Source organism: Eubalaena glacialis, chromosome 14 (genome assembly GCF_028564815.1).
Source record: "Eubalaena glacialis isolate mEubGla1 chromosome 14, mEubGla1.1.hap2.+ XY, whole genome shotgun sequence".
In the NCBI taxonomy this organism is placed as follows: Eukaryota; Metazoa; Chordata; class Mammalia; order Artiodactyla; family Balaenidae; genus Eubalaena; species Eubalaena glacialis.
Window position 1 is genome coordinate 11,516,322 of NC_083729.1, and position 20,802 is coordinate 11,537,123.

General features: G+C 39.2%; 1 protein-coding gene across 4 annotated transcripts in view; it reads right to left on the reverse strand.

Moving 5' to 3' along the window:
• NBAS (NBAS subunit of NRZ tethering complex) overlaps positions 1 to 20,802 on the reverse strand; it is a 344,585-nt gene that overhangs the window by 257,481 nt on the left and 66,302 nt on the right. For all 4 annotated transcript variants that reach the window (XM_061168818.1, XM_061168819.1, XM_061168817.1 and 1 more), the window contains 6 exons: positions 19,151 to 19,279; positions 9,577 to 9,640; positions 6,521 to 6,714; positions 5,144 to 5,401; positions 4,304 to 4,429; positions 1,078 to 1,229 (listed from right to left, as the gene is read on the reverse strand). In XM_061168818.1, coding sequence (XP_061024801.1) covers positions 1,078 to 1,229; positions 4,304 to 4,429; positions 5,144 to 5,401; positions 6,521 to 6,714; positions 9,577 to 9,640; positions 19,151 to 19,279 — 923 coding nt within the window. The remainder of the gene's footprint in view (positions 1 to 1,077; positions 1,230 to 4,303; positions 4,430 to 5,143; positions 5,402 to 6,520; positions 6,715 to 9,576; positions 9,641 to 19,150; positions 19,280 to 20,802) is intronic.

The window sequence follows — 20,802 nt, forward strand, 5'->3', positions numbered from 1 at the left end:
CTACCAACAACAAATGCTGGAAAGGGTGTGGAGAAAAGGGAACCCTCTTGCACTGTTGGTGGGAATGTAAATTGATACAGCCACTATGGAGAACAGTATGGAGGTTCCTTAAAAAACTAAAAATAGAACTACCATGTGACCCAGCAATCCCACTACTGGGCATATACCCTAAGAAAACCATCATTCAAAAAGACACATGCACCCCAATGTTCACTGCAGCACTATTTACAATAGCCAGGACATGGAAGCAACCTAAATTCCCACTGACAGACGAATGGATAAAGAAGATGTGGTACATATATACAATGGAATATTACTCAGCCATAAAAAGGAACGAAGTTGGGTCATTTGTAGAGACATGGATGGACCTAGAGACTGTCATACAGAGTGAAGTAAGTCAGAAAGAGAAAAACAAATATCGTATATTAACGCATATATGTGGAACCTAGAAAAATGGTATAGATGAACCGGTTTGCAGGGCAGAAATTGAGACACAGATGTAGAGAACAAACGTATGGACACCAAGGGGGGAAGGTGGCGGTGGGTGGTGGTGGTGGTGGGATGAATTGGGAGATTGGGATTGACATGTAGACACTAATATGTATAAAATGGATAACTAATAAGAACCTGCTGTTTAAAAAAATAAATAAAATAAAATTCAAAAAAAAAGTTTATGAGGTGCTTTCACACGATATATAACTTAATCAAGGTAATTCTCTGAAGAAGGACACAATGCTACAGATAAAGTAAGTAAATGAAGCTCAGAATTGCCTACAGTGGTTCAATTCACCGGTAAGCGCACCTAGGCGCATGCCGCCTTAACCTCACAGCTTAGAAACGGCCAGCATTCAATAAATATTTGTAGAATTTGTTCTTTCCTTAGCATCAAGCTATCATATGTAAACGTATTTAACTCAAAGGAAAGAAAACTGACCTCAGATAAAAAAGCATTAATCAAAGGCAACTGCTTCATTGCAGAATAACCTAAATAAAGAAAAGTTTACCCTTTCCAATGTCTCAGCTTAAAAGTTTTCACAAAGTCACCTTTACTTCTATCCACATCTTTCCGGAACCAACCTGCCATCATCTGCTCCTTCCCCTATGGCTAAAAGAGCCTCCAGGTCTGTGCCTTTTAATCCATATTGAAGCAGTTCTTTTGCAGCATCCACATTTTCAGGAACTCTTTCCAAGCACTCATGAAGAACCCAGGATCGTTTCTTTATTTTACTCTGGATACAGAGAAAATTAAAAAACAGAGGCATTAAAGAAATCATGACATCTGAGAGCACCTGAGAACTGCCTTCTAGAATTATAAAGCTATACGTAAGAGAGTAGAGCTACCTGAAACCTTGGCCACAAGCAGCTGCTAGAGCATCTCAACATTAAAAAGCTACTTTCCTAACAGTGATTAGGACTGGGTATAGGGCATGTGATTCCAACTGCTTTCTTTCTTCGTCTAAGGAAACACACTGAAACACAAAGTTCAGTACTCTTTTTTGGAAACATAAAAAGCTCTTTCCAAACTTTTTAGTTGCTCTTTAGTTTGCATTTGGGCTGTATAGAAGAGTAGAAAATAAAGAAGTAAGGCAAGATTTATCTTCTTGTAACAAACATGTTAAAATTGAAAACAAAACTAATGAGGCATAGCACGTCAAGGTTCTGTATTTACTTGACCATGAGATGTATTCCAAAGCACAGATGATAATTTAATCATAAAAAGTCATGGTATGTTGTTCCTTGCAAAGACGAAGGGCCCATATGCACTTCCCTCCCAACAGCTTCCTCTGACTCCATTCAAAATTCCTGACTTGCCCTCTTCCTAGAAAGAGTCCTTGTGGATACAAATTTAGGGTAAAATCTGACTCATACCCTACACATGCCTTCATATCAATTCTTTCCTCAAATGTCTCTGAACTCACATCCCCTCCTCCACATCTATGGCCTCTGTATCAGTCCATGTCATTGACACGTAACAACTGGGACACTGCAGGAGTCTCTTGCCTTTGGCAAGGTTTCCCACCTGAACCCAAATCAATGTATCTTTCTAATCAATATGCCCCAATGTTCACCATCATGGAATCTCAGATCCAACAGACTGGTTTCCTTACAGAGCCATTCATCCAGGAAATATTTACTGAGTACTTTTTGTGTGCCATGAAAATAGAGCAATGAATAAGCCAGATTTAGTCACTGGCCTCATGAGTCATGCTCATTTTCTTTTTATTTGCTCATACCACTTGTATGAGCAAATTAAGAATGCCTTCCTCTCTTCTAGGGCTACTTTGAATCCTTTCAAATCCCTGCCCAAAACATCTTCACTATACGAAGACTTCCATAACCAGAGTCTATAATGATTGCTACCTTCACTGGGTTCCCACCGCATTTGTCTGCAATCTTCTTGTATGGTCATTTCTATAATGAAGGCATAAAGCTTGTCTTCTCGGTAAGATTATAAGCTCCCTAAAAGCGAAGGCCATATTTATGCCACTCCTGTACCCCTTTACCATTCCTGGCATAGTGCTTTTACTCTTCACTGCCTATTTATTTTGCTGAATTAAGTATTTCTCCCAATAAAAAATGTACATAATTTGTCTCTCCTAACATTTGTCAGCTCCTTCAGAGACCAAATCTGCTTTCTACTGTGTTACGGAAAAGGCCATTAAGTGGATATACATGAACTCATGAGTTCACTGTCCTGAGTCACAAAAGAAAGAAAGATAATATAGGTTTGCTGTTCTGATATTCTAAAGAAAATACAAGCAACTTTGTCTCCTTCCTTTATTTCATTATCTTTCATGCTCTCTCAACTCTGGTATCTTACTTGTATTAACAGTTCATCTTCCTGTTTGGTTGAAGCATCAACTTCTTTTACACACAACTTTTTCAGATTACGTTTTTATTTATTTTTAATTACTCATGTACATGAATTTTTAGGGAAACAACTACCATGAAAATTTCCCAACACTTCTTAGAATATTCCTAAATGCAAAGGTATTTGCCTTCCTAAATGTCACATGAGAAGTCAGCACCTTCTAAAAATAGGTATGAGTCCAACTACTTCCTTACAAAGGTGCCAATGATTCAAATAAACAGCCAACATAGTAACTCTAACTGTGGTAGCACATAGCAGGAAGGACTTAACTGTAGGATTTAAGCAAAAAGGGGGTATTTGGCAAGCTTGATATGACAGTTATCTATTTATTGCCTCTCAGCCTCAAAAGTACTCTTCAGAGCCAGCTATGGGATAAACAGCCTTTCCCATTTGCGGCTGACACGATATTAAGCTTTGTCAACAGAGGGCGCTGGAGGCCACTGCAGAGGAAGAGGCTCTGGTCTCTGGTCCACATGTGCGCTGGTTCTGTTCTTCCTGCTCCTCTGTCTTGGCAATGCCGGCAGGCGACATCTGGTGGTGCTTACTTCCCCCTCCCTCCTTTGGAGGACAACTTCCCACTTGGTGTCAGCTGCACTCCCGTGGACAGACTGCTCCCCAGCGAACCCTCCCAGACACCTGAAGGGGAAGCTCCCTAAACTAGGCTCGCCCACACTCCAGGGGGAATTTTTTTCTTTTCAGTCCTGGCCACGGTTCCTTATCTACCAGCCTTCATGCTGGCGGGGGGCTCCCTGCTTACCAGCCCCTGGGGTTTTCCGACCCCCCATCCTCAGTTCACGGCCACCCTAGCAACAGGCATCCAGCTGGCCCCTCCATCCCACCTTTCCCTGACTGCCAGCCTTGGCTGCTATGGACCAGCCGTGGCCTCAGGCATTCCGGAGAATGCTCTTCCGTCCAATGTGCTGCAACCACTCCTTGTCCAATGAAGCCTGAATCCCAGCCCAGGGGGAGCCCTCCCTTCCGAGTTTGTTCCCTCCTTGGGTACATTCCGTTCAGCCCCAGGGTGTTCCTTAGAGTTCTCTTTGCCCGCATATAGTTAATCTCTCGTTACTAGAAAATAGTAATTCTCCATATTAAAACTGTTCCTGTTCAAATTACTGTGTGGTTCCTGGCTTCTGACAGGACTCTGACCGATGGAGGTGAACAGACGTTAACTGAGGTAGATGAAGGAAAAGGATTAGGCCAAGACCAGGCAGTTGTCTGGTTTATCAGTGAATATTTGGTCACATGTCTTCTGCACCAACGTCCAGCTGCAGAGCCAACAGAACCTGATAAGATAATTTTTCAAGGTAGAATAAAACACTTCATATAGAAAAGTCAGCAGTGAAAAGTACTCCAATATGAAGCCCTACAGCCAAAAGTTATTCCATAAGTTTGAATTTTACTGCATGTTACCAAAAAATTTAAACATACCAAGTAATTCTGAATTGAAGCAATGTTGACAGCTGACTTCCTCCACTGCCTCTGATACACCAGGTCAGTATCCAGGCCGTAGGTCTGAGCCAGAGACAAGGCTTCCTCGTACTCTTCACTTTCGATCTTTGGACAAGGAAATGGAACAGGGATGTGACATTACCGAGCAGTCTGCAGTGTCAATATGATGATAGAATGAACGATGACAGCGTAGGTCATTCCTAACCACCTTCATGCGCACTGTGGCACCAGAAGCTCACAAACATGACAAGGGGCAGATAGATCAAGTATTTCTTTTAAGCGCTTTAACAGAAAGATGAGAAACAGAGGTGAAGTACCCATGGTTATAAAGTAAAATGGCAAAACCAGGACGAGCAGGGCGGCCCGACTCCTCCTCCAGGACTCCGCTTGTGACACCGCAGCACAAACACGTGAAATACTCAGTGTTGATCAAATCTGCTTCCCAAGCAAACCCCGGACTAGAAAGCAAGTCTGCAGGGCTTCCCTCATCTGCTGCAGTCTGAGGAGACGGCTGTACTTCGACACAGAGGAAGTGAGAGCTGAAGGCCACACGAAGTGGAGCGAACACCTGGGCGGAGCCACCAAGTGGACAATCGGTCCCCACGAACTCACCCCCATCCATGGCCCTCACTGTGGCTGCTCAGGCACAGAGAGCAGCATTATTCTCAGCAGCTTTATCACACTGACATGGCTAAGAGGCCAACGAGAGTAACAATCCCTCTTTAAATTTCTTCCTTTATTAAAAAAAATACTTTTTTTCTCAATAGAGGCAAATCAAATCTGATGCTGTGACCGTGGACAGTAAGGGGACACCCTCACCTTCCTCTGGTAGAGCTCCTCTGGGGTCGTAGACCGCAGGCTCACCAGGCGGTAGTTTTTAGTGATGGTTCGCGGGCGTTTCCGGGCTGGTGCGAACCGCTCCATCTCGGTCACTAAGTACAAGCCCTGCTTTATATAACCGAAGTAGCGAGCCTTGGCAGACATTTCCGGATCGGAATCCGAATCCTCTTCTCCTTCACCTTCTTCTCCCGCCCTTGTCTCCAAACGAGATCGTTTGGGGGCGAGTTTAATCTCGCACTGAATTGAAAAAGGAGATGTTAAATGAATAGTGAGGAACTCAAGATAAGTTTTTAGAGCCAATGAGAAAAATATTTTTAATTCTACTCTGGTTTGATTCATTACATCAGCCGTGGGATTAAAACTAAGAACGGAATTCAAAGAAACCCAACAACAAATGCTATATATTTACATCAATAGCTCCAGAAATATGCACAGAAGTTATTGGCTCCAAATCTCTAAAACTAAAGCCTGTTTTAATAATAGGTCATTAATACGGTCTTGTAAAATATATACCTGGTAATTATTTTAGGGAAATAAAGGAGTTGAGAATGTTAATTTCTTTCTTTTTGATATTTTTGTACCTGCTGTGAAAAGATGATTTTTTTTCCAACTATTTAGCAACATGAACATGAAGGTATTTATTTGCTTTATCAAGAATAGCTCCTCCTCCTCCCTCAACTTTTAAACAATGTCTTCACAAAGTTCTGAGTCTGAAGGCTGCCTGTTAAAGATAACTTTCATTCCAGACCTAACAGAGTTGCCTTCGATTTTAAGCCCTGGTTCTCTTTAAAGAACATCTTTAGACTCGGTACCAAACTTAAGGGTAGAAGACATTTGTCAGTCTGCACTGAAGTGAAGGCTATTGAAGGCCTCCTTGAAAGACTTAAAATAATTTTAAATGACCAAAACATAACTTTAAAATATTAGCCTCTTTTCAAATTTTTTGTCATGATAAACAAGTTTTTCTTAATAAAAGAACCAAAAGTTTTAAGCTGTCATATTTCATAGGAATAGGTTAAAGACTGTATTTCTTAGGTGGTGATATTATTTATATTTTTAAGATAACTAATCCAGGAAAAAGAAAAAAGCTATCATGTCAATGAGGAAGAAATGCTTTACAGAGAGCAAAATGACTATAAATGTTCTTCATTCTTATACAAATGCAATTTTTAAAATTGTCTAAACAATAGATCTTTTTTATACTGCACTCAAGTTCTGATTCCAATAACAAATTTTTCTTTTTAAAGACAAGATTAAATAATGGGATAACCAAAATTAAAATCAGATATTTAGATTTTGGGGGTAATAAATGTTTACTCTCAAACACACTGGTTGCTTTAAAAGGGAAAGCATTACCTCCAAAATTAAAAATCCCCCATCATGGGTAGCAGTGACTTGAGGGGATGGTTCAAACCATTCACAGGATTTTCCCAGTAAATTCTTCAAAGTTTTCACCGACGAAACAGTCAAAGCACCAGAGCAGCGAGCCAAAATCACTGCACTGTCCACCCACCAATTCACATCTATCAGTGGGTAAAAGGACTCTTTATCTAATGGGGGGAAAAGTAAATCAATACAAATCCATCTGTCAATGTGGTTTAAATACAACACACTTAGTCCAATAATCAATTTTAAAACCGTATGAGTCCTAAAGGTATGATAAATAATCAGAAAAAATTGTAAAGCAATTATACTTCAATAAAGATGTTTAAAAAAAAAAAAAAAGAAAAGAAAAAATAAAATGTAAGTCACCACTCAGATTTTTACTCAAGTAGAAGATACAAAATGGTAATTTATTTAATGAACATCTGAATGCCAAAAATTTGCCAAAGTCCAAAGTTCTAGGGATGCAGAGGTAAACATATGAAGGTCTTTCTGCTCAAAAAAGGAAAAATATTCAGAGATACGTCACCATTTTCAACATATAAAAAAAAGGTAGGTGTGTACTGAGAAATGGCAGACTCAGGAAGAACTCTGAACTCCCTCTGGAGCAGGTCCTGAGATCCTCAGGTGAGAGGCACCTTCTTTACATCTGGAGGAAAGGAGCATCCTTACTCCAAAGACAGAGGAAAGCCAAGAAAAATGGAAACAAACAGGCCTTGCTAAGTTCCTCCCACTTTACTACCCTTCGCTCAGACCCTTTGGTCTCTCATGTCTTTCTACAACTTTCCACTCTTCACCCAACCTAGTATAAAACTGATCAGGTTTAACTGTTCCTCAGGTCTTCATTTCCTTATGAAGGCTCCTGTGTCCCTAAAACATATTAAATAAATGTGCATGCTTTTTTCTTTTTGTTAGTCCAATTTACTGGGTCTCAGCTGGAGAATCTAGTAGGGTAGTAGGAAAAAGAACTTTTTCCTCCTCTATACTTGCAACTAATCAGAAAGAGGAAAACATATTCAAGACCAGTAAGGAATTGCAGGGGTTGGGGGAGGGTGGATAGAACTGAACTGTGGTTCACCAAATTGAGGCATTCAAAAGGAAATGGCATGATATTTACTATAATTTTATTGCCCTTTTATACCTTACTTGTTCCACTAAGGATCTGACGAGGTTTAAAGGTAATACATACAAAGTACACCATAAATTTTAAAATATATGTAAACATTTGACTAAGGAGATAGAGATTTTAAAATAGGAGGTTAATGGAATTCCCTGGCAGTCCAGTGGTTAGGACTGGGCACTTTCACTGCCATGGGCCCGAGTTCGATCCCTGGTTGGGGAACGAAGATCCCAGAAGCCGCGCAGCACGGCCAAATTAAAAATAAAATAAAATAGGAGGTTAACTCCATGAGAATAACTCATTATTTTAATTAAAAAACAAAAACCATGACAACTCAACATTTTATTCTGATTTAAGCCTCAAGCGATCTATATAAATAAGAAATTCCAAGAAAACATGAAAAGCAGTGTTCCTAGGCTTACAGCTTAATGTAATGTGGGATGAAAAGGAGCAAATCATTTAAATATGCAGTCAACCTTCTAATTTGACAAATTATATTTTTTCTCAAAAATGTTTTTCTGAATGAGTATTTCGGATGATTATTTAACAAAAGCAAATACATGAACATGACACGTGATATTAACAAATCAATACTTTCAGGGTCTTTAAATGTGAATTAGAAGCATAATTTAATAAAGATTTTGAACGTTGTAACTATCACTAAATTTTATAGGAGACACTTAAAAATTCAGCAGTGTTTAACTTGGGGAGTTTCACCTGAAGAAAAAGGAACCAATTACTCAAAGTAACTCAATATTTTAATTTTTGTTTTTAATTCTAATCTACCAATTAAATAATCACTATTGCTTTTAATTGAATGTAAATACTGGGTTTCTTTTCTATTTATAAAAGTAATACATGCTCACTGCTAAAAAAAAAAAAAAGCTTAGATATGGAGATGTATGAAAAGAAAGAGAAAGTCCCTCCAACCTCTCATTACCTACCATCTACCACACGGGCACCCCAGTCCCAAAGATAACTACTCAGAGTTTACCCTTTGAGGAATCCCTTTCTGCTATCCCCTCCATGCTCATTTACAAAGGAGTACACTTACGAGCTTTGAACTCAGTGTGCCATCTCCACGCTGGCCTGTGGAGGGAGAGCCATGCTGCATGCCACAGGCTCTGCCTCAGCCTTGGGAAAACTCAAAAATATTAACACCTGACGGTCAGAAAGCTGGATCTGTTGCCTTGTCCCCGTCCTATGAAATCTTGGTGTTCCTTCCAAAATGAAGCAGAAGTATCTAGAGACTTTTATATGTAGGGTAGCCGAATATGCCACCCCAAAATGTGCCACTGTGGCATAATGATTATTTTGGGCTAGAGGCCACTGAGAAGAAGCAGACACAAGAAAAGCTCCCTGCCCTCTACCTATTTGCGTAAAAGTAGGACATAAGCGGAGGACATCTCCGCTCTCTACTACGAAGGACAAGAGTTCATCACTGGAGACAAATTTAGACCCTTATGAGCCCAGAGACAGCACCGAAGGAATCTACATAACTAACTAGTGCTTATCTTCCATTACTTTCCCCACATATTTGCCTTCCCACAATTTGCCACTCCTAGAAACTCCAACTGCTTTTCCTTTGTCTTGTCACTTCCCTAAAAATTTACTGTTTTTTTGTTTAGATGCTATATAAGCCCAATTTCCAACCATCCCTCGGAGTTACTCATCCCTGGGTACCCCCATGTATAAACTCAATGTACATGCTAATAAACTTCTGCTTGTTTTTCTCTTATTAATCTGTCTTTTGTCAATCTAATTTTACAGAGCCCCAGCCAGAGAACCTAGGATAGTAGAAAGAAAAGGAGTTTTCCCTCCCCTACATATATCACACCATCTAAAAAGCACCTTTATTAAACAACACGAGTCTCTTAAGGTTTTAAACATCATACATCATAAAACTCACCTTTGATTTTTTTTCTCTTCTCAGTAGAGAGTCTCCAATCAGGATTAAGGTCATCATAGCCTGGCTGAATTTGAAAAACAGGCACATAAATTCTTGGATCAACAAGGTAAGAAAATTATGAGAACATCATCAAGAACTTTGGATTTTTCTTTTTTAACAAAATACAGAAATGATGCTTTCCTTTCATCTCTTAGTTACACCTAGTTGAAATCTATTCCTCTCCAATATCTTGAAAAGCAATTGTTCTTATACCTAAGATGTGCACATGCAAGTACTGTGACTCAATTTAATGAAGAAAGTAGCATGAATAAGAACCGTGATGGCAAGCATATAATTCATACAAATGAAAGCAGGATACACTAACAATTCTGCACACACACACACACACACACACGCACACCTGCACACTGGGAGGAGGACAGCCATGCTGTTGTGACTAAAACACCAGCCTGGATGTAAGAGCTACCCTGCCGATCATAAGGCGAGCAACCCTCCAGGTCTCAGTTCCCACAGCTCTGAGGTTGGACTCCACAACTTCCGTGTCATCCCCAGTTCTAACTTTCTATGACTGAAAACCTATTGTACTAAGTCAAAAAATATAACCATGCAATCCTCAAATTCAACACATTCACAGTCTAATCTCACGGCAACACAATGTCCTGCCCACCTTTGTGAACGTCAGGACACACCGCGATCTCTCAAGCATCACCAAACAACAGAGATTAAGCCACTGCCAGACATTTCCCAGGCCCACGTTAATTCCATAACCTCCAGAATCACAATAGTATGGGGGGAAAAAACAACAAAATATCAATTGGGGGTTATCTGAAATCTTAAGCCTAAAAAAAGTGATGCTGTGCTTATGTCAAAATGTGCTTTTTCATCTTATGCAACAGAATAATTACCGATTTATCAGTGGCTTATACGTTAGGGTATTAAAACTGATATTTCTTCCCATACCCTGAGAGAACTTTCTGCTCTCCCCTACTATAAGTCGCTCAGAGCAGACCCTGAGAACAGAAGATATAATTCGTTAACTTTATCAGAAAAAAGTTGCCATAAAAGGCTATTTATATACTAGGCAAAGAAATGGATTGTCCTTAAGTATAAAAAAAAAAAAAAAAAAAATTAAGTTTCAAAAAATTAGAATAAGGTACGTATTACTGAAAATAATCAACTAAATTAAAATCTTATTTGACCATTAAAGGCACTTTAGAAGTTTCAGTAGCTCTGAACCACCAGCTGCACCTCCACCAACAGCACCTGAGGCGTGCCAGCATTTATTTACGTGATGCCATGTGTGCCTCCCCACGTACATTCTGGAGTACACAGGAAAGTATGGGATAACACTTTAAAACTTTAAGCCCCACAAACAACAACAATTATGATTCAGCCTTGGGTAAATTTAAGGACGTATACATCACAAAGAAATTTAACAAGAACTCTTGAGAAAAAAATGTAAAAAGAAGTCATCTCATTGGCATAAGCACTTAGAGAATTCAAAGTATGCTTGTCTTCATCAAAGTTAATGATGAGCAAGAGGACCATGAACAAGCAGCACTAGTCTAGTAGAGCCAGTCTCCACACTCTGGAACTAGACTGTTCCATGTAGATTGCTTAGATAATGGGTGTCTCTTGTGAAACCAATTCTAAACCCAAGGTGAAGATTTGTTCCTCTGCATCCAGGACTCTGTTAGTCATCCTTGGACTCCCACGTCTATCAGTGCGCACCCCTGTCACAGTAGTTCAGTGCTGAATGAGGGAACGAACTAATTAATCCTTTGAATCACTGAGCTCTAAGTAGAATGTCTAAGCTATAGAAAAATTAGTTGACATAGTACAAATATTCCTACACCTTCTCAAAAGTGTGGTTTCTTCTGCTATTTAGTCAATGAATACTGTGCACTTACACTATGAAAGAAAGAAGAAAAAAAAAAATCAGACATTACATGCCCTATACTCAAGCACATAGATGGCTAAGAAATGGGTATAACTAACTATAACCCAAGGTCAAATTTGATAACTGCCCAAAAAAGAGGTATAGATAAAAGTGCTAAGGGTCTTCAAAGGATCAAGAGATCATTTTGGATATGGGCTTGAGAAAGATGAAGGGAGTTCAAGAGGATCAAAGAAAGCCTGACGGTGTTATATATGTTTATGGCTGGATAAGACCTGGATGTGGAAAATGGGTGGAGGACAACGTTCCAGTGGGAGACCACAGTGTGCACAGAAGGACACAGGTATGGAAAGGCTAAGCTTATTCAGGAAAAAAAAGTAGGTCAAAGTACGGGACTACAAGGCATCATATTCTAATTATATGCATTTTTGTTTGTTTTAGGGTTTGCGGGGGAGGAGAGGATTAATGAAATCATTTTTTTTCATTGTGGTGAAATTAACATAAAATTAACCATTTTAAAATGAATAATTCAGTGGTATTTAGTACGTTCACAATGTCTGCCACCTCCATCTAGTTCCGAAACATTTTTTATCCCTTCAAAATAAAGCTTAGGCATTAGGCAGTTACTCCCTTTCCCCTTTCCCCAGCCGTAGCCACCACCAATGTGCCCTCCATCTCTGTGGATTTACCTATTCTGGGTATTTTGTATAAATGAATTCAAACAACCTTTTGTGTCTGGCTTCTTTCACTTATCATAATGTTCTCAAGGGTCATCCAAGTTGTGGCATGGATTGGTAGTTCATTCCTTTTTTATGGCTGCATAATATTCTATCGCAAGTATAGAGCACAATTTGTCCATCCTTCTGTTAACAGACATTTGGGTTGCTTCCAGCTTGCGGCTGCTGTGAACATGTATGCGAATGTACTTGTTTGACTACCTGTTTTAAATTCTTTGGGGTATATACCTGTCTGTACTTTTGTCTTAGAAGTACACAGCAAGTCAGTCTATATATCTGAACTAAGCATTCAACTTCACAATATGTGGGAGTTTGATGAAATTATCTGTACAGTATATTTAAGAAAGAAGCCCAAACAAAATCCCAAACTTACCTCTGCCTCAGGCAGCGTTGGCCTGCCAGACCAGCAACCTGACGGCTTGTCCCTTGCTGCTTTCTACACTGACATTCCCACTGCTCCCCTTATACTATTCAAACTGGCCCCAACTTACCACCCTTCAGAGCCAAGGACTCTGTGAGGAGAAGCATGATCTGGCTGTGCTTTATGACATCTGATTCAAACGCTGTAGGCTGCTACTTTGAAGACAGGATCACCAAGCTCCCAAGACCCCCAGGAAAGCGGGGGGTGGGGGGTACTCAGTCCCAGGACTATGTTGATATATCCTGAGCGGCAGCCTCCACGCCACTCCTCTCTGCGTGACGTGCTACCGTATGTCTGAAAACAGCCTCAGGTGCCCTCACTTTATAGGGCAGCAGTAGCCTAGAGGAGGATGTCCTAAGGATACAGCTATAGATTTTGTTCAGAGAGGTTATTATGGCTAAAGCATAGAGCTTAAATCTGTTTTCTTCAGATTTAAGGATTTTATTTGCTTTTTGTTTGTTTTTTTTTTTACAGCTAGAAGCTAAATATAACAAAGACCTTGTCGCCAACAGCATAAAAGCAACCTTTAAATGTTTATTCATTCCACAAACATGTATTTTTAGTATTTAATACACCAAGTCCTTTGTTAGCTCTCAGGGAAGAAATGTATATTCAATTCAGCGCCTCTTCTCAAAGAGCTGACAGTGTAGTGAAGTTGTGAAAACAGCTGTGGTTTAGATCATGATTAGTGACATGAACTGTCATCTTCCCATTTATCCTTCCCTGATTCATCCACTTAACAAAATTAGGCCAGTACCTACTATGTGTCAAAGAGAAAATACAATCAAATGGAAAAGGTTAGTTTTGTGTCTACTACATCCAAGTAAGTACAAATAAGCAAGTAATAAAACTTCTTCAGAGAACAATTAAGGCCAAAAATGAGATGTAAATATATAAACATAACATATGGGAAATGTTTGAAATGAAAATCAGTTTGGCAATTTTACTATATATTCCAAACATGAACAAAACTTAATACAGATTTCTAGCCAGATGGATTTTCATATTGACAATGAAAGCCAAAGTATTTAATCAACTAAAAACTGGATAGAAGTAAATCAGAACGGGCACTTCCAAACTATCTTTAATCATTAGATTTTACAGAGAAAATCCTCATTCAAACAAAGCATATTATGAAAACTAATAAGGTAGCGTATTGCTTGAAGAAAGGCCCAGATGAGCTGAATTCACAATTTGGTAAAAGACTTTAAGTCTGTATAGTGCAACAGGAACATTAGTATTTTTCTCAGGCAATGTTTAAGGTAAAGTTATAAGCTAACTATACACTATATATTATATACTCTATTTTAAACTAATTGGCTCTCCATTCATTTCCCAGAGTAGCCACAAAGAAATCCAAAGCCTGTCCTACCTGGCTGACCCAAGGGCACTTGATTAAACTGGACGAATGAGAAAAGAGCAGCTGTTTTAAGTGTTTTTCAGCTGTTTAAGAGTTCTTCAGTGATTTTCAGCCAGTGATGAATACACAAAGTGACACCATACATTTGGTAAGTGACAATATTATACCTCTCGCTTATTAATATTTTCACATTCCCAGTGTCTCTACATAATGAACTGCACAACTCCAGGTGTCATTCGTATAAACCACACGGGCTATCTCTCCCTGTTTTCCGTTAACATCTTAACTTGTACCCAATTTGCCCACTTAAAGTCAGTACTTCTAAATACAAGCACTGTAAGAAGATTCTCTGGAAAAAAGTCTTGACCTACGAAGTCAGAGGACCTGAGTCAAAATGGAACATTGATTCTAACATTTAGTGATCTAAGTTAACTTCTTTTAGCACTATTCCCATCTCTTAAAACGAGTATAAAAACATTTTTTACTTAACAGGGTTTTTTGTGAAGTAAATGAGATGAAAATTGCTGTTGATAGCCAAGCCTTACTATACAAACACTATTTATTCCCAACAATCCTCCTCCCCAACACCACCAACTGAAGTATGCACCATTCCTCCGAGCTTATCTTTTCATAATATTAACATGCTATTTTATTAATTTGTTTATAATTTCCCTTGCAAGACTATGAATGTCCTAAGGGCAAGGATTGTGACTTATTGCATTTTCTACTGTAGCGCTTGGTAGAGATTCAAATACTTGAACTTTATTATTTTACGATAATTATTCTGAATAAAGTAACAACCTACTCTTGATAGCACTGTTACATGCAAGCTTTATAACATTTACTCTAATGCACTATTATTTTTATTTAAGTATAGTTTATGTACAATATTATATGTTACAGGTGTACAACATAGTGGTTCACAATTTTTAAAGGTTATACTCCACTTATAGTTATTATAAAATATTGACTATATTCCCTGTGTTGTACAATATATCCTTGTAGCTTATTTCATACATAATAGCTTGTACCTCTTAATCCCCTACCCATATCTTGCCCCTCCCCTCTTCCTTCTCACTACTGGTAACCACTAGTTTGTTCTCTATATCTGACTAGTACACTAGATTTTAATGACTCTCTTCATACATTAAAGTCAAATCTAAAATGTCCAATATCCAATGTGATTCATCCCCGGAATGTAGGTGAAAGGCTCAAACAAAGTATGGTTGTTCAAACTTCTTGTGCTGGACAAAGAGTTACCACCCTCACCTCATGTCACCACATCATAAGTACTGTGATATGATATCTATCATAAAGTTAAGGGTTTACCAACAACAGACTTTCTCAATTACTTATTCTAGTATCTGGTACACACTAATTAGCTCAAGAGTTCAACACATCTGAGAGGGCTGAAGAAATCCGTGTTACATTCGCAGAGAAAAAGAATTTGTCTCTGTTCTTTTAAAGGTCACATCAAATAAAGCCTAATAAAAAACCTAACAAATAGGGTTTTCCCCACCTTTTTTTTTTTTAAATAAATTTATTTATTTATTTATTTTTGCTGTGTTGGGTCTTCGTTTCTGTGCGAGGGCTTTCTCTAGTTGTGGCAAGCGGGGGCCACTCTTCATCGCGGTGCGCGGGCCTCTCACTATCGCGGCCTCTCTTGTTGCAGAGCACAGGCTCCAGACACGCAGGCTCAGTAGTTGTGGCTCACGGGCCCAGTTGCTCCGCGGCATGTGGGATCTTCCCAGACCAGGGCTCGAACCCGTGTCCCCTGCATTGGCAGGCAGATTCTCAACCACTGCGCCACCAGGGAAGCCCTTCCCCACCTTTTTTAAAGTGTATTTATTTTCTCACATGGTCATGGAAAGAGCATGGACATCAGAACCAGAGAGCTATGAAATCAAATCTCAGTTCTCCTGCTTACTTGCTGAAAAACCCTAAGACAAAATTAGTTTCAGTAAATAATAATAGAGGTTATTATTAGAGTAAATTTTATAAAAGCTGCAAGACTATGTGTACATGTACCTCGATCCTACTGAGCTTTGTAAGCCTAGATTAAGTGTATCAAAAGAAAGCAGAGCATTCTGTGAAAATGACGAAGCCTCACAGGAGTTTGTTTATGATGGAATGAAGTTTCACAAAGTAAAATAGAAAGGGTTAGACAAAAGTAGGGAGCAGGAGAGGAGGGTTCAGAGGGCAGGTATAAAGCAGCATAATGACCAGACTGGAAAAGATGGCAGGTTAAATGAAGGAGCTTTTGCATTTTGATCACAACCTTTGAATAGATAAAATGAAATGCCCTCCCTGTTCTCAACTTTGGACAAAAATTTATTTTGAGGCTAGCACTGGCAGGGGTCTCAGAGGGCGAAGTCTGTCCTATTCAGCTAGTTTTTCCAGGTGCTGAGCAGCAGCAGGAAAGGGGGGGGTTGGCAGCCACTGGCCTGTGATGGGATGCGCTCTGGAATGAGGGTGTGCTGAGCAGCCTTGGTGATGGCAACCAGGTCCACGGTTTTCAGCTTTGTGAGCCCCAAATCCCTTTTTTTTCCAGTTTACTCAAGCATTCAAGGGAGATCATTTATACCAACCAAATCAGAAGAAGCTGATAGGTAAGCCCAAAAAGGTGTAAATTATAATAAAAGATACAACTAGCTTGCGGAGTTGTATCATCCTACATTCTGTCTGCAGACTGTAGGGGTGGGGAGGAGCACTGAATCAGAGCCACAGAGGTAAGGTGGAAACTCTGTGAGGTACAACAGAAAAATCAGGCTTCAGCAACTCCTGATGAACTGCCTTCTAAACTCTCAGCATATTTCTGTTCAAAAGTCTCTCCCTAAGACCACACTAGAGACAAATTTCTGGCCTGAACTCATGTCCTCCCATCATGCATCTCTGTTGCCATTTCCAAATCCCCTTCCTTTCTTGTCACATTACCTTTCTGATGGCCTATTCCAAACGACTGAGATATTTACATTTATTCATTCCTGAGTTTCAAGATTTTTAAACAATTTTTGTGTTTTTAATAGAATCATTATAAAAACCCAATGAATAACATTCATGAGCTGAAGAGTAATGAATTATAATGAAACTGATTGGCAACTAACGATAAAAATGTCTAACCAGTTAAAAATTCAAGTATATGCCAATAAGGACTACAACAGATGCAGTTTATCTTTGCATGAAAAAAAAGGTACCCAGAATTTCAGAAAACGAAACAGCATACTAATGAATTTTTTAAAATAGCCCTTGTGCTATATGTATGACATTCTAGGACACTCACAAGATGAAACATTAAGTGTGCTTCAGAACTTGATCAATATTTCTATTCCAAATGACTTTAATATTCAAAGTGTTCACCTATTAAGAAAAAACTTGCTCAAATGTAAAATTTCCCATATATAATAGAACATCAGGGTCTTCCCAAATAACAAAAGCTAAGTATCTTAACACTACACATTGATAACCATGAAAAATGCACGGTACCTTCTGGATCAATTATCTGATGAGCCTAGCTGAATACATTAAAAAAAAAGTTTTGAGAGCTGGTCCACTCCACTTCTAGAGTGAAGATATAAGTCAACTTATATCCTCTCATTTCAGAGGAGACAGAAAGAATGTCCCTCTATTTGGCTACTGAGGTTGATAACTGAGGAGGATCTCTTTCTTCTATTTAGAACAAATCTAGATCCAGTAAGTAAGACAGAGTAGCAGAGATGTGGAGACCAAATTAAATTCAACAGGTGAGGAACTGGTGGGCGGGGGGAGAAGGCGGGGGGAGGGAATCTTCCTACAATTGTGTCTAAGAGAAAAAATTGAACAGCAAAAACAAATGAATTTAAGTCTGTGAAAAGAGTATGAAAATGTAGAGCCCCTTTCTCTTTTCCTCTATTCTGAGAAATACAAAATACTGTTTGCTTATTAAGAATTCTTTTATAGGGCTTCCCTGGTGACGCAGTGGTTGAGAATCCGCCTGCCAATGCAGGGGACACGGGTTCGAGCCCTGGTCTGGGAAGATCCCACATGTCACGAAGCAACTGGGCCCGTGAGCCACAACTACTGAGCCTGCGCGTCTGGAGCTTGTGCTCCGCAACAAGAGAGGCCGCGACAGTGAGAGGCCCGCGCACCGCGATGAAGAGTGGCCCCCGCTTGCCACAACTAGAGAAAGCCCTCGCACAGAAACGAAGACCCAACACAGCCATAAATAAATAAATAAATAAATAAACTTCTAAAAAAAAAAAAAGAATTCTTTTATAGTGCAGTTTGATGAAACGAAATTCAAAAGAATGCTAATAAAAAGACCTTGATCCATTCAGACCTTGCAGGGAATCTGCTCCTTTCTTAGAATCACAGAAGTACCCACCAAAGCTGGTGATAGGATACTCCTATAGGAAAGTGGAATGGGGATGTGAGGGAAGGAGAACACTCAAAGTGCTGACATGCAAAATCATCTTCAGAGGAGTAAAAGATTTATAACATAAGCTGTATCTAACTGAGAAGATTTTTCTTAAATCTTCACTCTATCACAATGCGTGGCATTAAACGAGCATTATACCTTACCTGCCCATCCTGATTTTAGATTACAATAGACATTGATACTATCCGTTACTAAACAACTCAATTGTTTAATTCTCAAACCCTGTTATTTCCAGACCCTAAAAAAATGAACAGTTCTACCTTTCTCTGTATCTTCTCTATCTACCTTTTGAGTAAAGAGAAGATAACTCCCTTCAACCTTAAGGAAGCCCAGGATTACTAGCACTGCAAGATTTGGAAAGAAGTCTAACCTTTTTACGATATTGACCCTTCAAATCTTTGATATTAGTTAACTTTTGCTGAAAAATTAACATCTCCATTCTGTATTTTTGCAATGAGAAAGGGGGAAATGCAGAGATCAAAGGACAGATGACACTCAGGATACAGAGTGTCCTGCTCTACAAATTCGTATCAGCACAGAGTGCTACTCTGTCCTTCATTTGTCCTACTACACTGATAATAGTATAATTTAAGTAAAGAATAGGACAGCTTTGGAATGATGACAGTAAGTAATAGCTGTGAGCTACATTTGAAAACGTAAAATATCATCAAAATGAAATTAGTATTGTCAGTACTCACCCTTAAGCGAGAATCATTCTAGGAATAATCATAATCAAGAGACACACCTGCTCATTTTGATTCCACTCCCCTTGCTGCTTCAGAGATGGAATGGCCCAGATGCTTAGTTTTCCTGAGAAGTGAACGGCTGCAAGGAGGGTCCCATCCGGAGAAAGGCTCATCTTAAAGATCCCATCCTAGACAATAATTATATTACATTAATGTCAGAGCAAGAGACTTGTAGCCAAATAGAAATAACTTTCAGAATTAACACTCTTTAGGGGTGCCGTATTGTAAATGATCTCTCATAACTAAGGATTCTGACAGCTTCATAACACTATAAATGTGCTCCAGAATATAAAAAACAGGACTCTTGCCCTTAAGGAGTTTTTTTAAATCTACTTTATAGTGTTACGATTTACATATAACCCAAAACCCAAATACGTGAGCATTATAAAAATATTCCTTTATATCACACATAGATTACCATGAGTTCTCAATATTTTTTATGAGTGGATGTTGACAAAATTATGAATTTCTTGAATTTTGGGTACACACCTCTACAAGAACCTTTACAAGATGCTATGCGAACACAATGCCTGGAATATTCTATACCATGGACAGGCCACAAATTCATGCTATGAAAAAGAAGGAAACGGAGAGGGAGAAAGAGAGAGATGAAGGAAAAGAGGGTCCAAATGGTGATGGGAATAAAAGACCGACTAGATGAAAACGCATTCCTTAATTTAAGAAATACATTAAATGTGTAAGGTATTCCAGACCTGCTGGCAAATTATTCAATTTCAGGATTCTAAGAGTTGCCACAGAACAGAGACATTCTGTAACACACTGACTTTACATGGCCAACCCCGGGTACACAGAGAAAGACGTGCCTTCCCAGTTCTACTTCTCCAGATAATCTCTCAGTCCTTCCCCATGAGGGTACCAGGTTTGCTCAGTCACCACAAGAGAAACCATCCGAGCAGAGATGTTACCTGCCTCCCAACTACAACAGAACCAGAAGAACTGAAAAAACACTAACTAAAGACCTATTTCCCATTCAAGCATTTACTAAGAACAGGGTCTAAGGTAGTTTCCCCACAAAAAATAAAAGAGACCAGAAAATGGCAGTCCACAACCATATTTCTCCTGAATATTTAGAAAATCTGGCAACATGGGGCCCAAATGGCAATAATCAGATGGGACTAGGTAGTATATGCCCTCTTGAAAGGGTCATAAGCTTTCCAGTTAGCCAAAACCCCCATCATTCTCTATTATGGCCCCAAGATTAAGGCCAAAAGCTGCAGAACTGAAAACTAAAGATGACTATACTGAAAAACCATAGTTTACAACAGGTTCGATTCACTATATTATCTACCTGGCCTCTTGTAGACAGAGTCTAAGTCCTCAGGTCTAAAACAACTAAGGCACATTAGCCATCAAAAACAAAGAGAACAATTTCAGGAAGTGAGGAACATTGCCGCGTGAGTGGATAAGACAAGAAGATTAGCATCTGCTAATCTCCTCGCTGAGGACTAAAATCACTTTAACGAGATGTAACAGGTCTATCCCACAGTGTCATAATTTAATGTAAGAAAGACTAAAATACAAGTGCCTGGGAAGGAGAAGCAATAAAAGCAAAAGCACTTTAAGCAAAATTTTAAATACATCAGCTCTTTTCCTCTGTGATGGAGACGGGGGAATGAGTAGAAGATGAAGG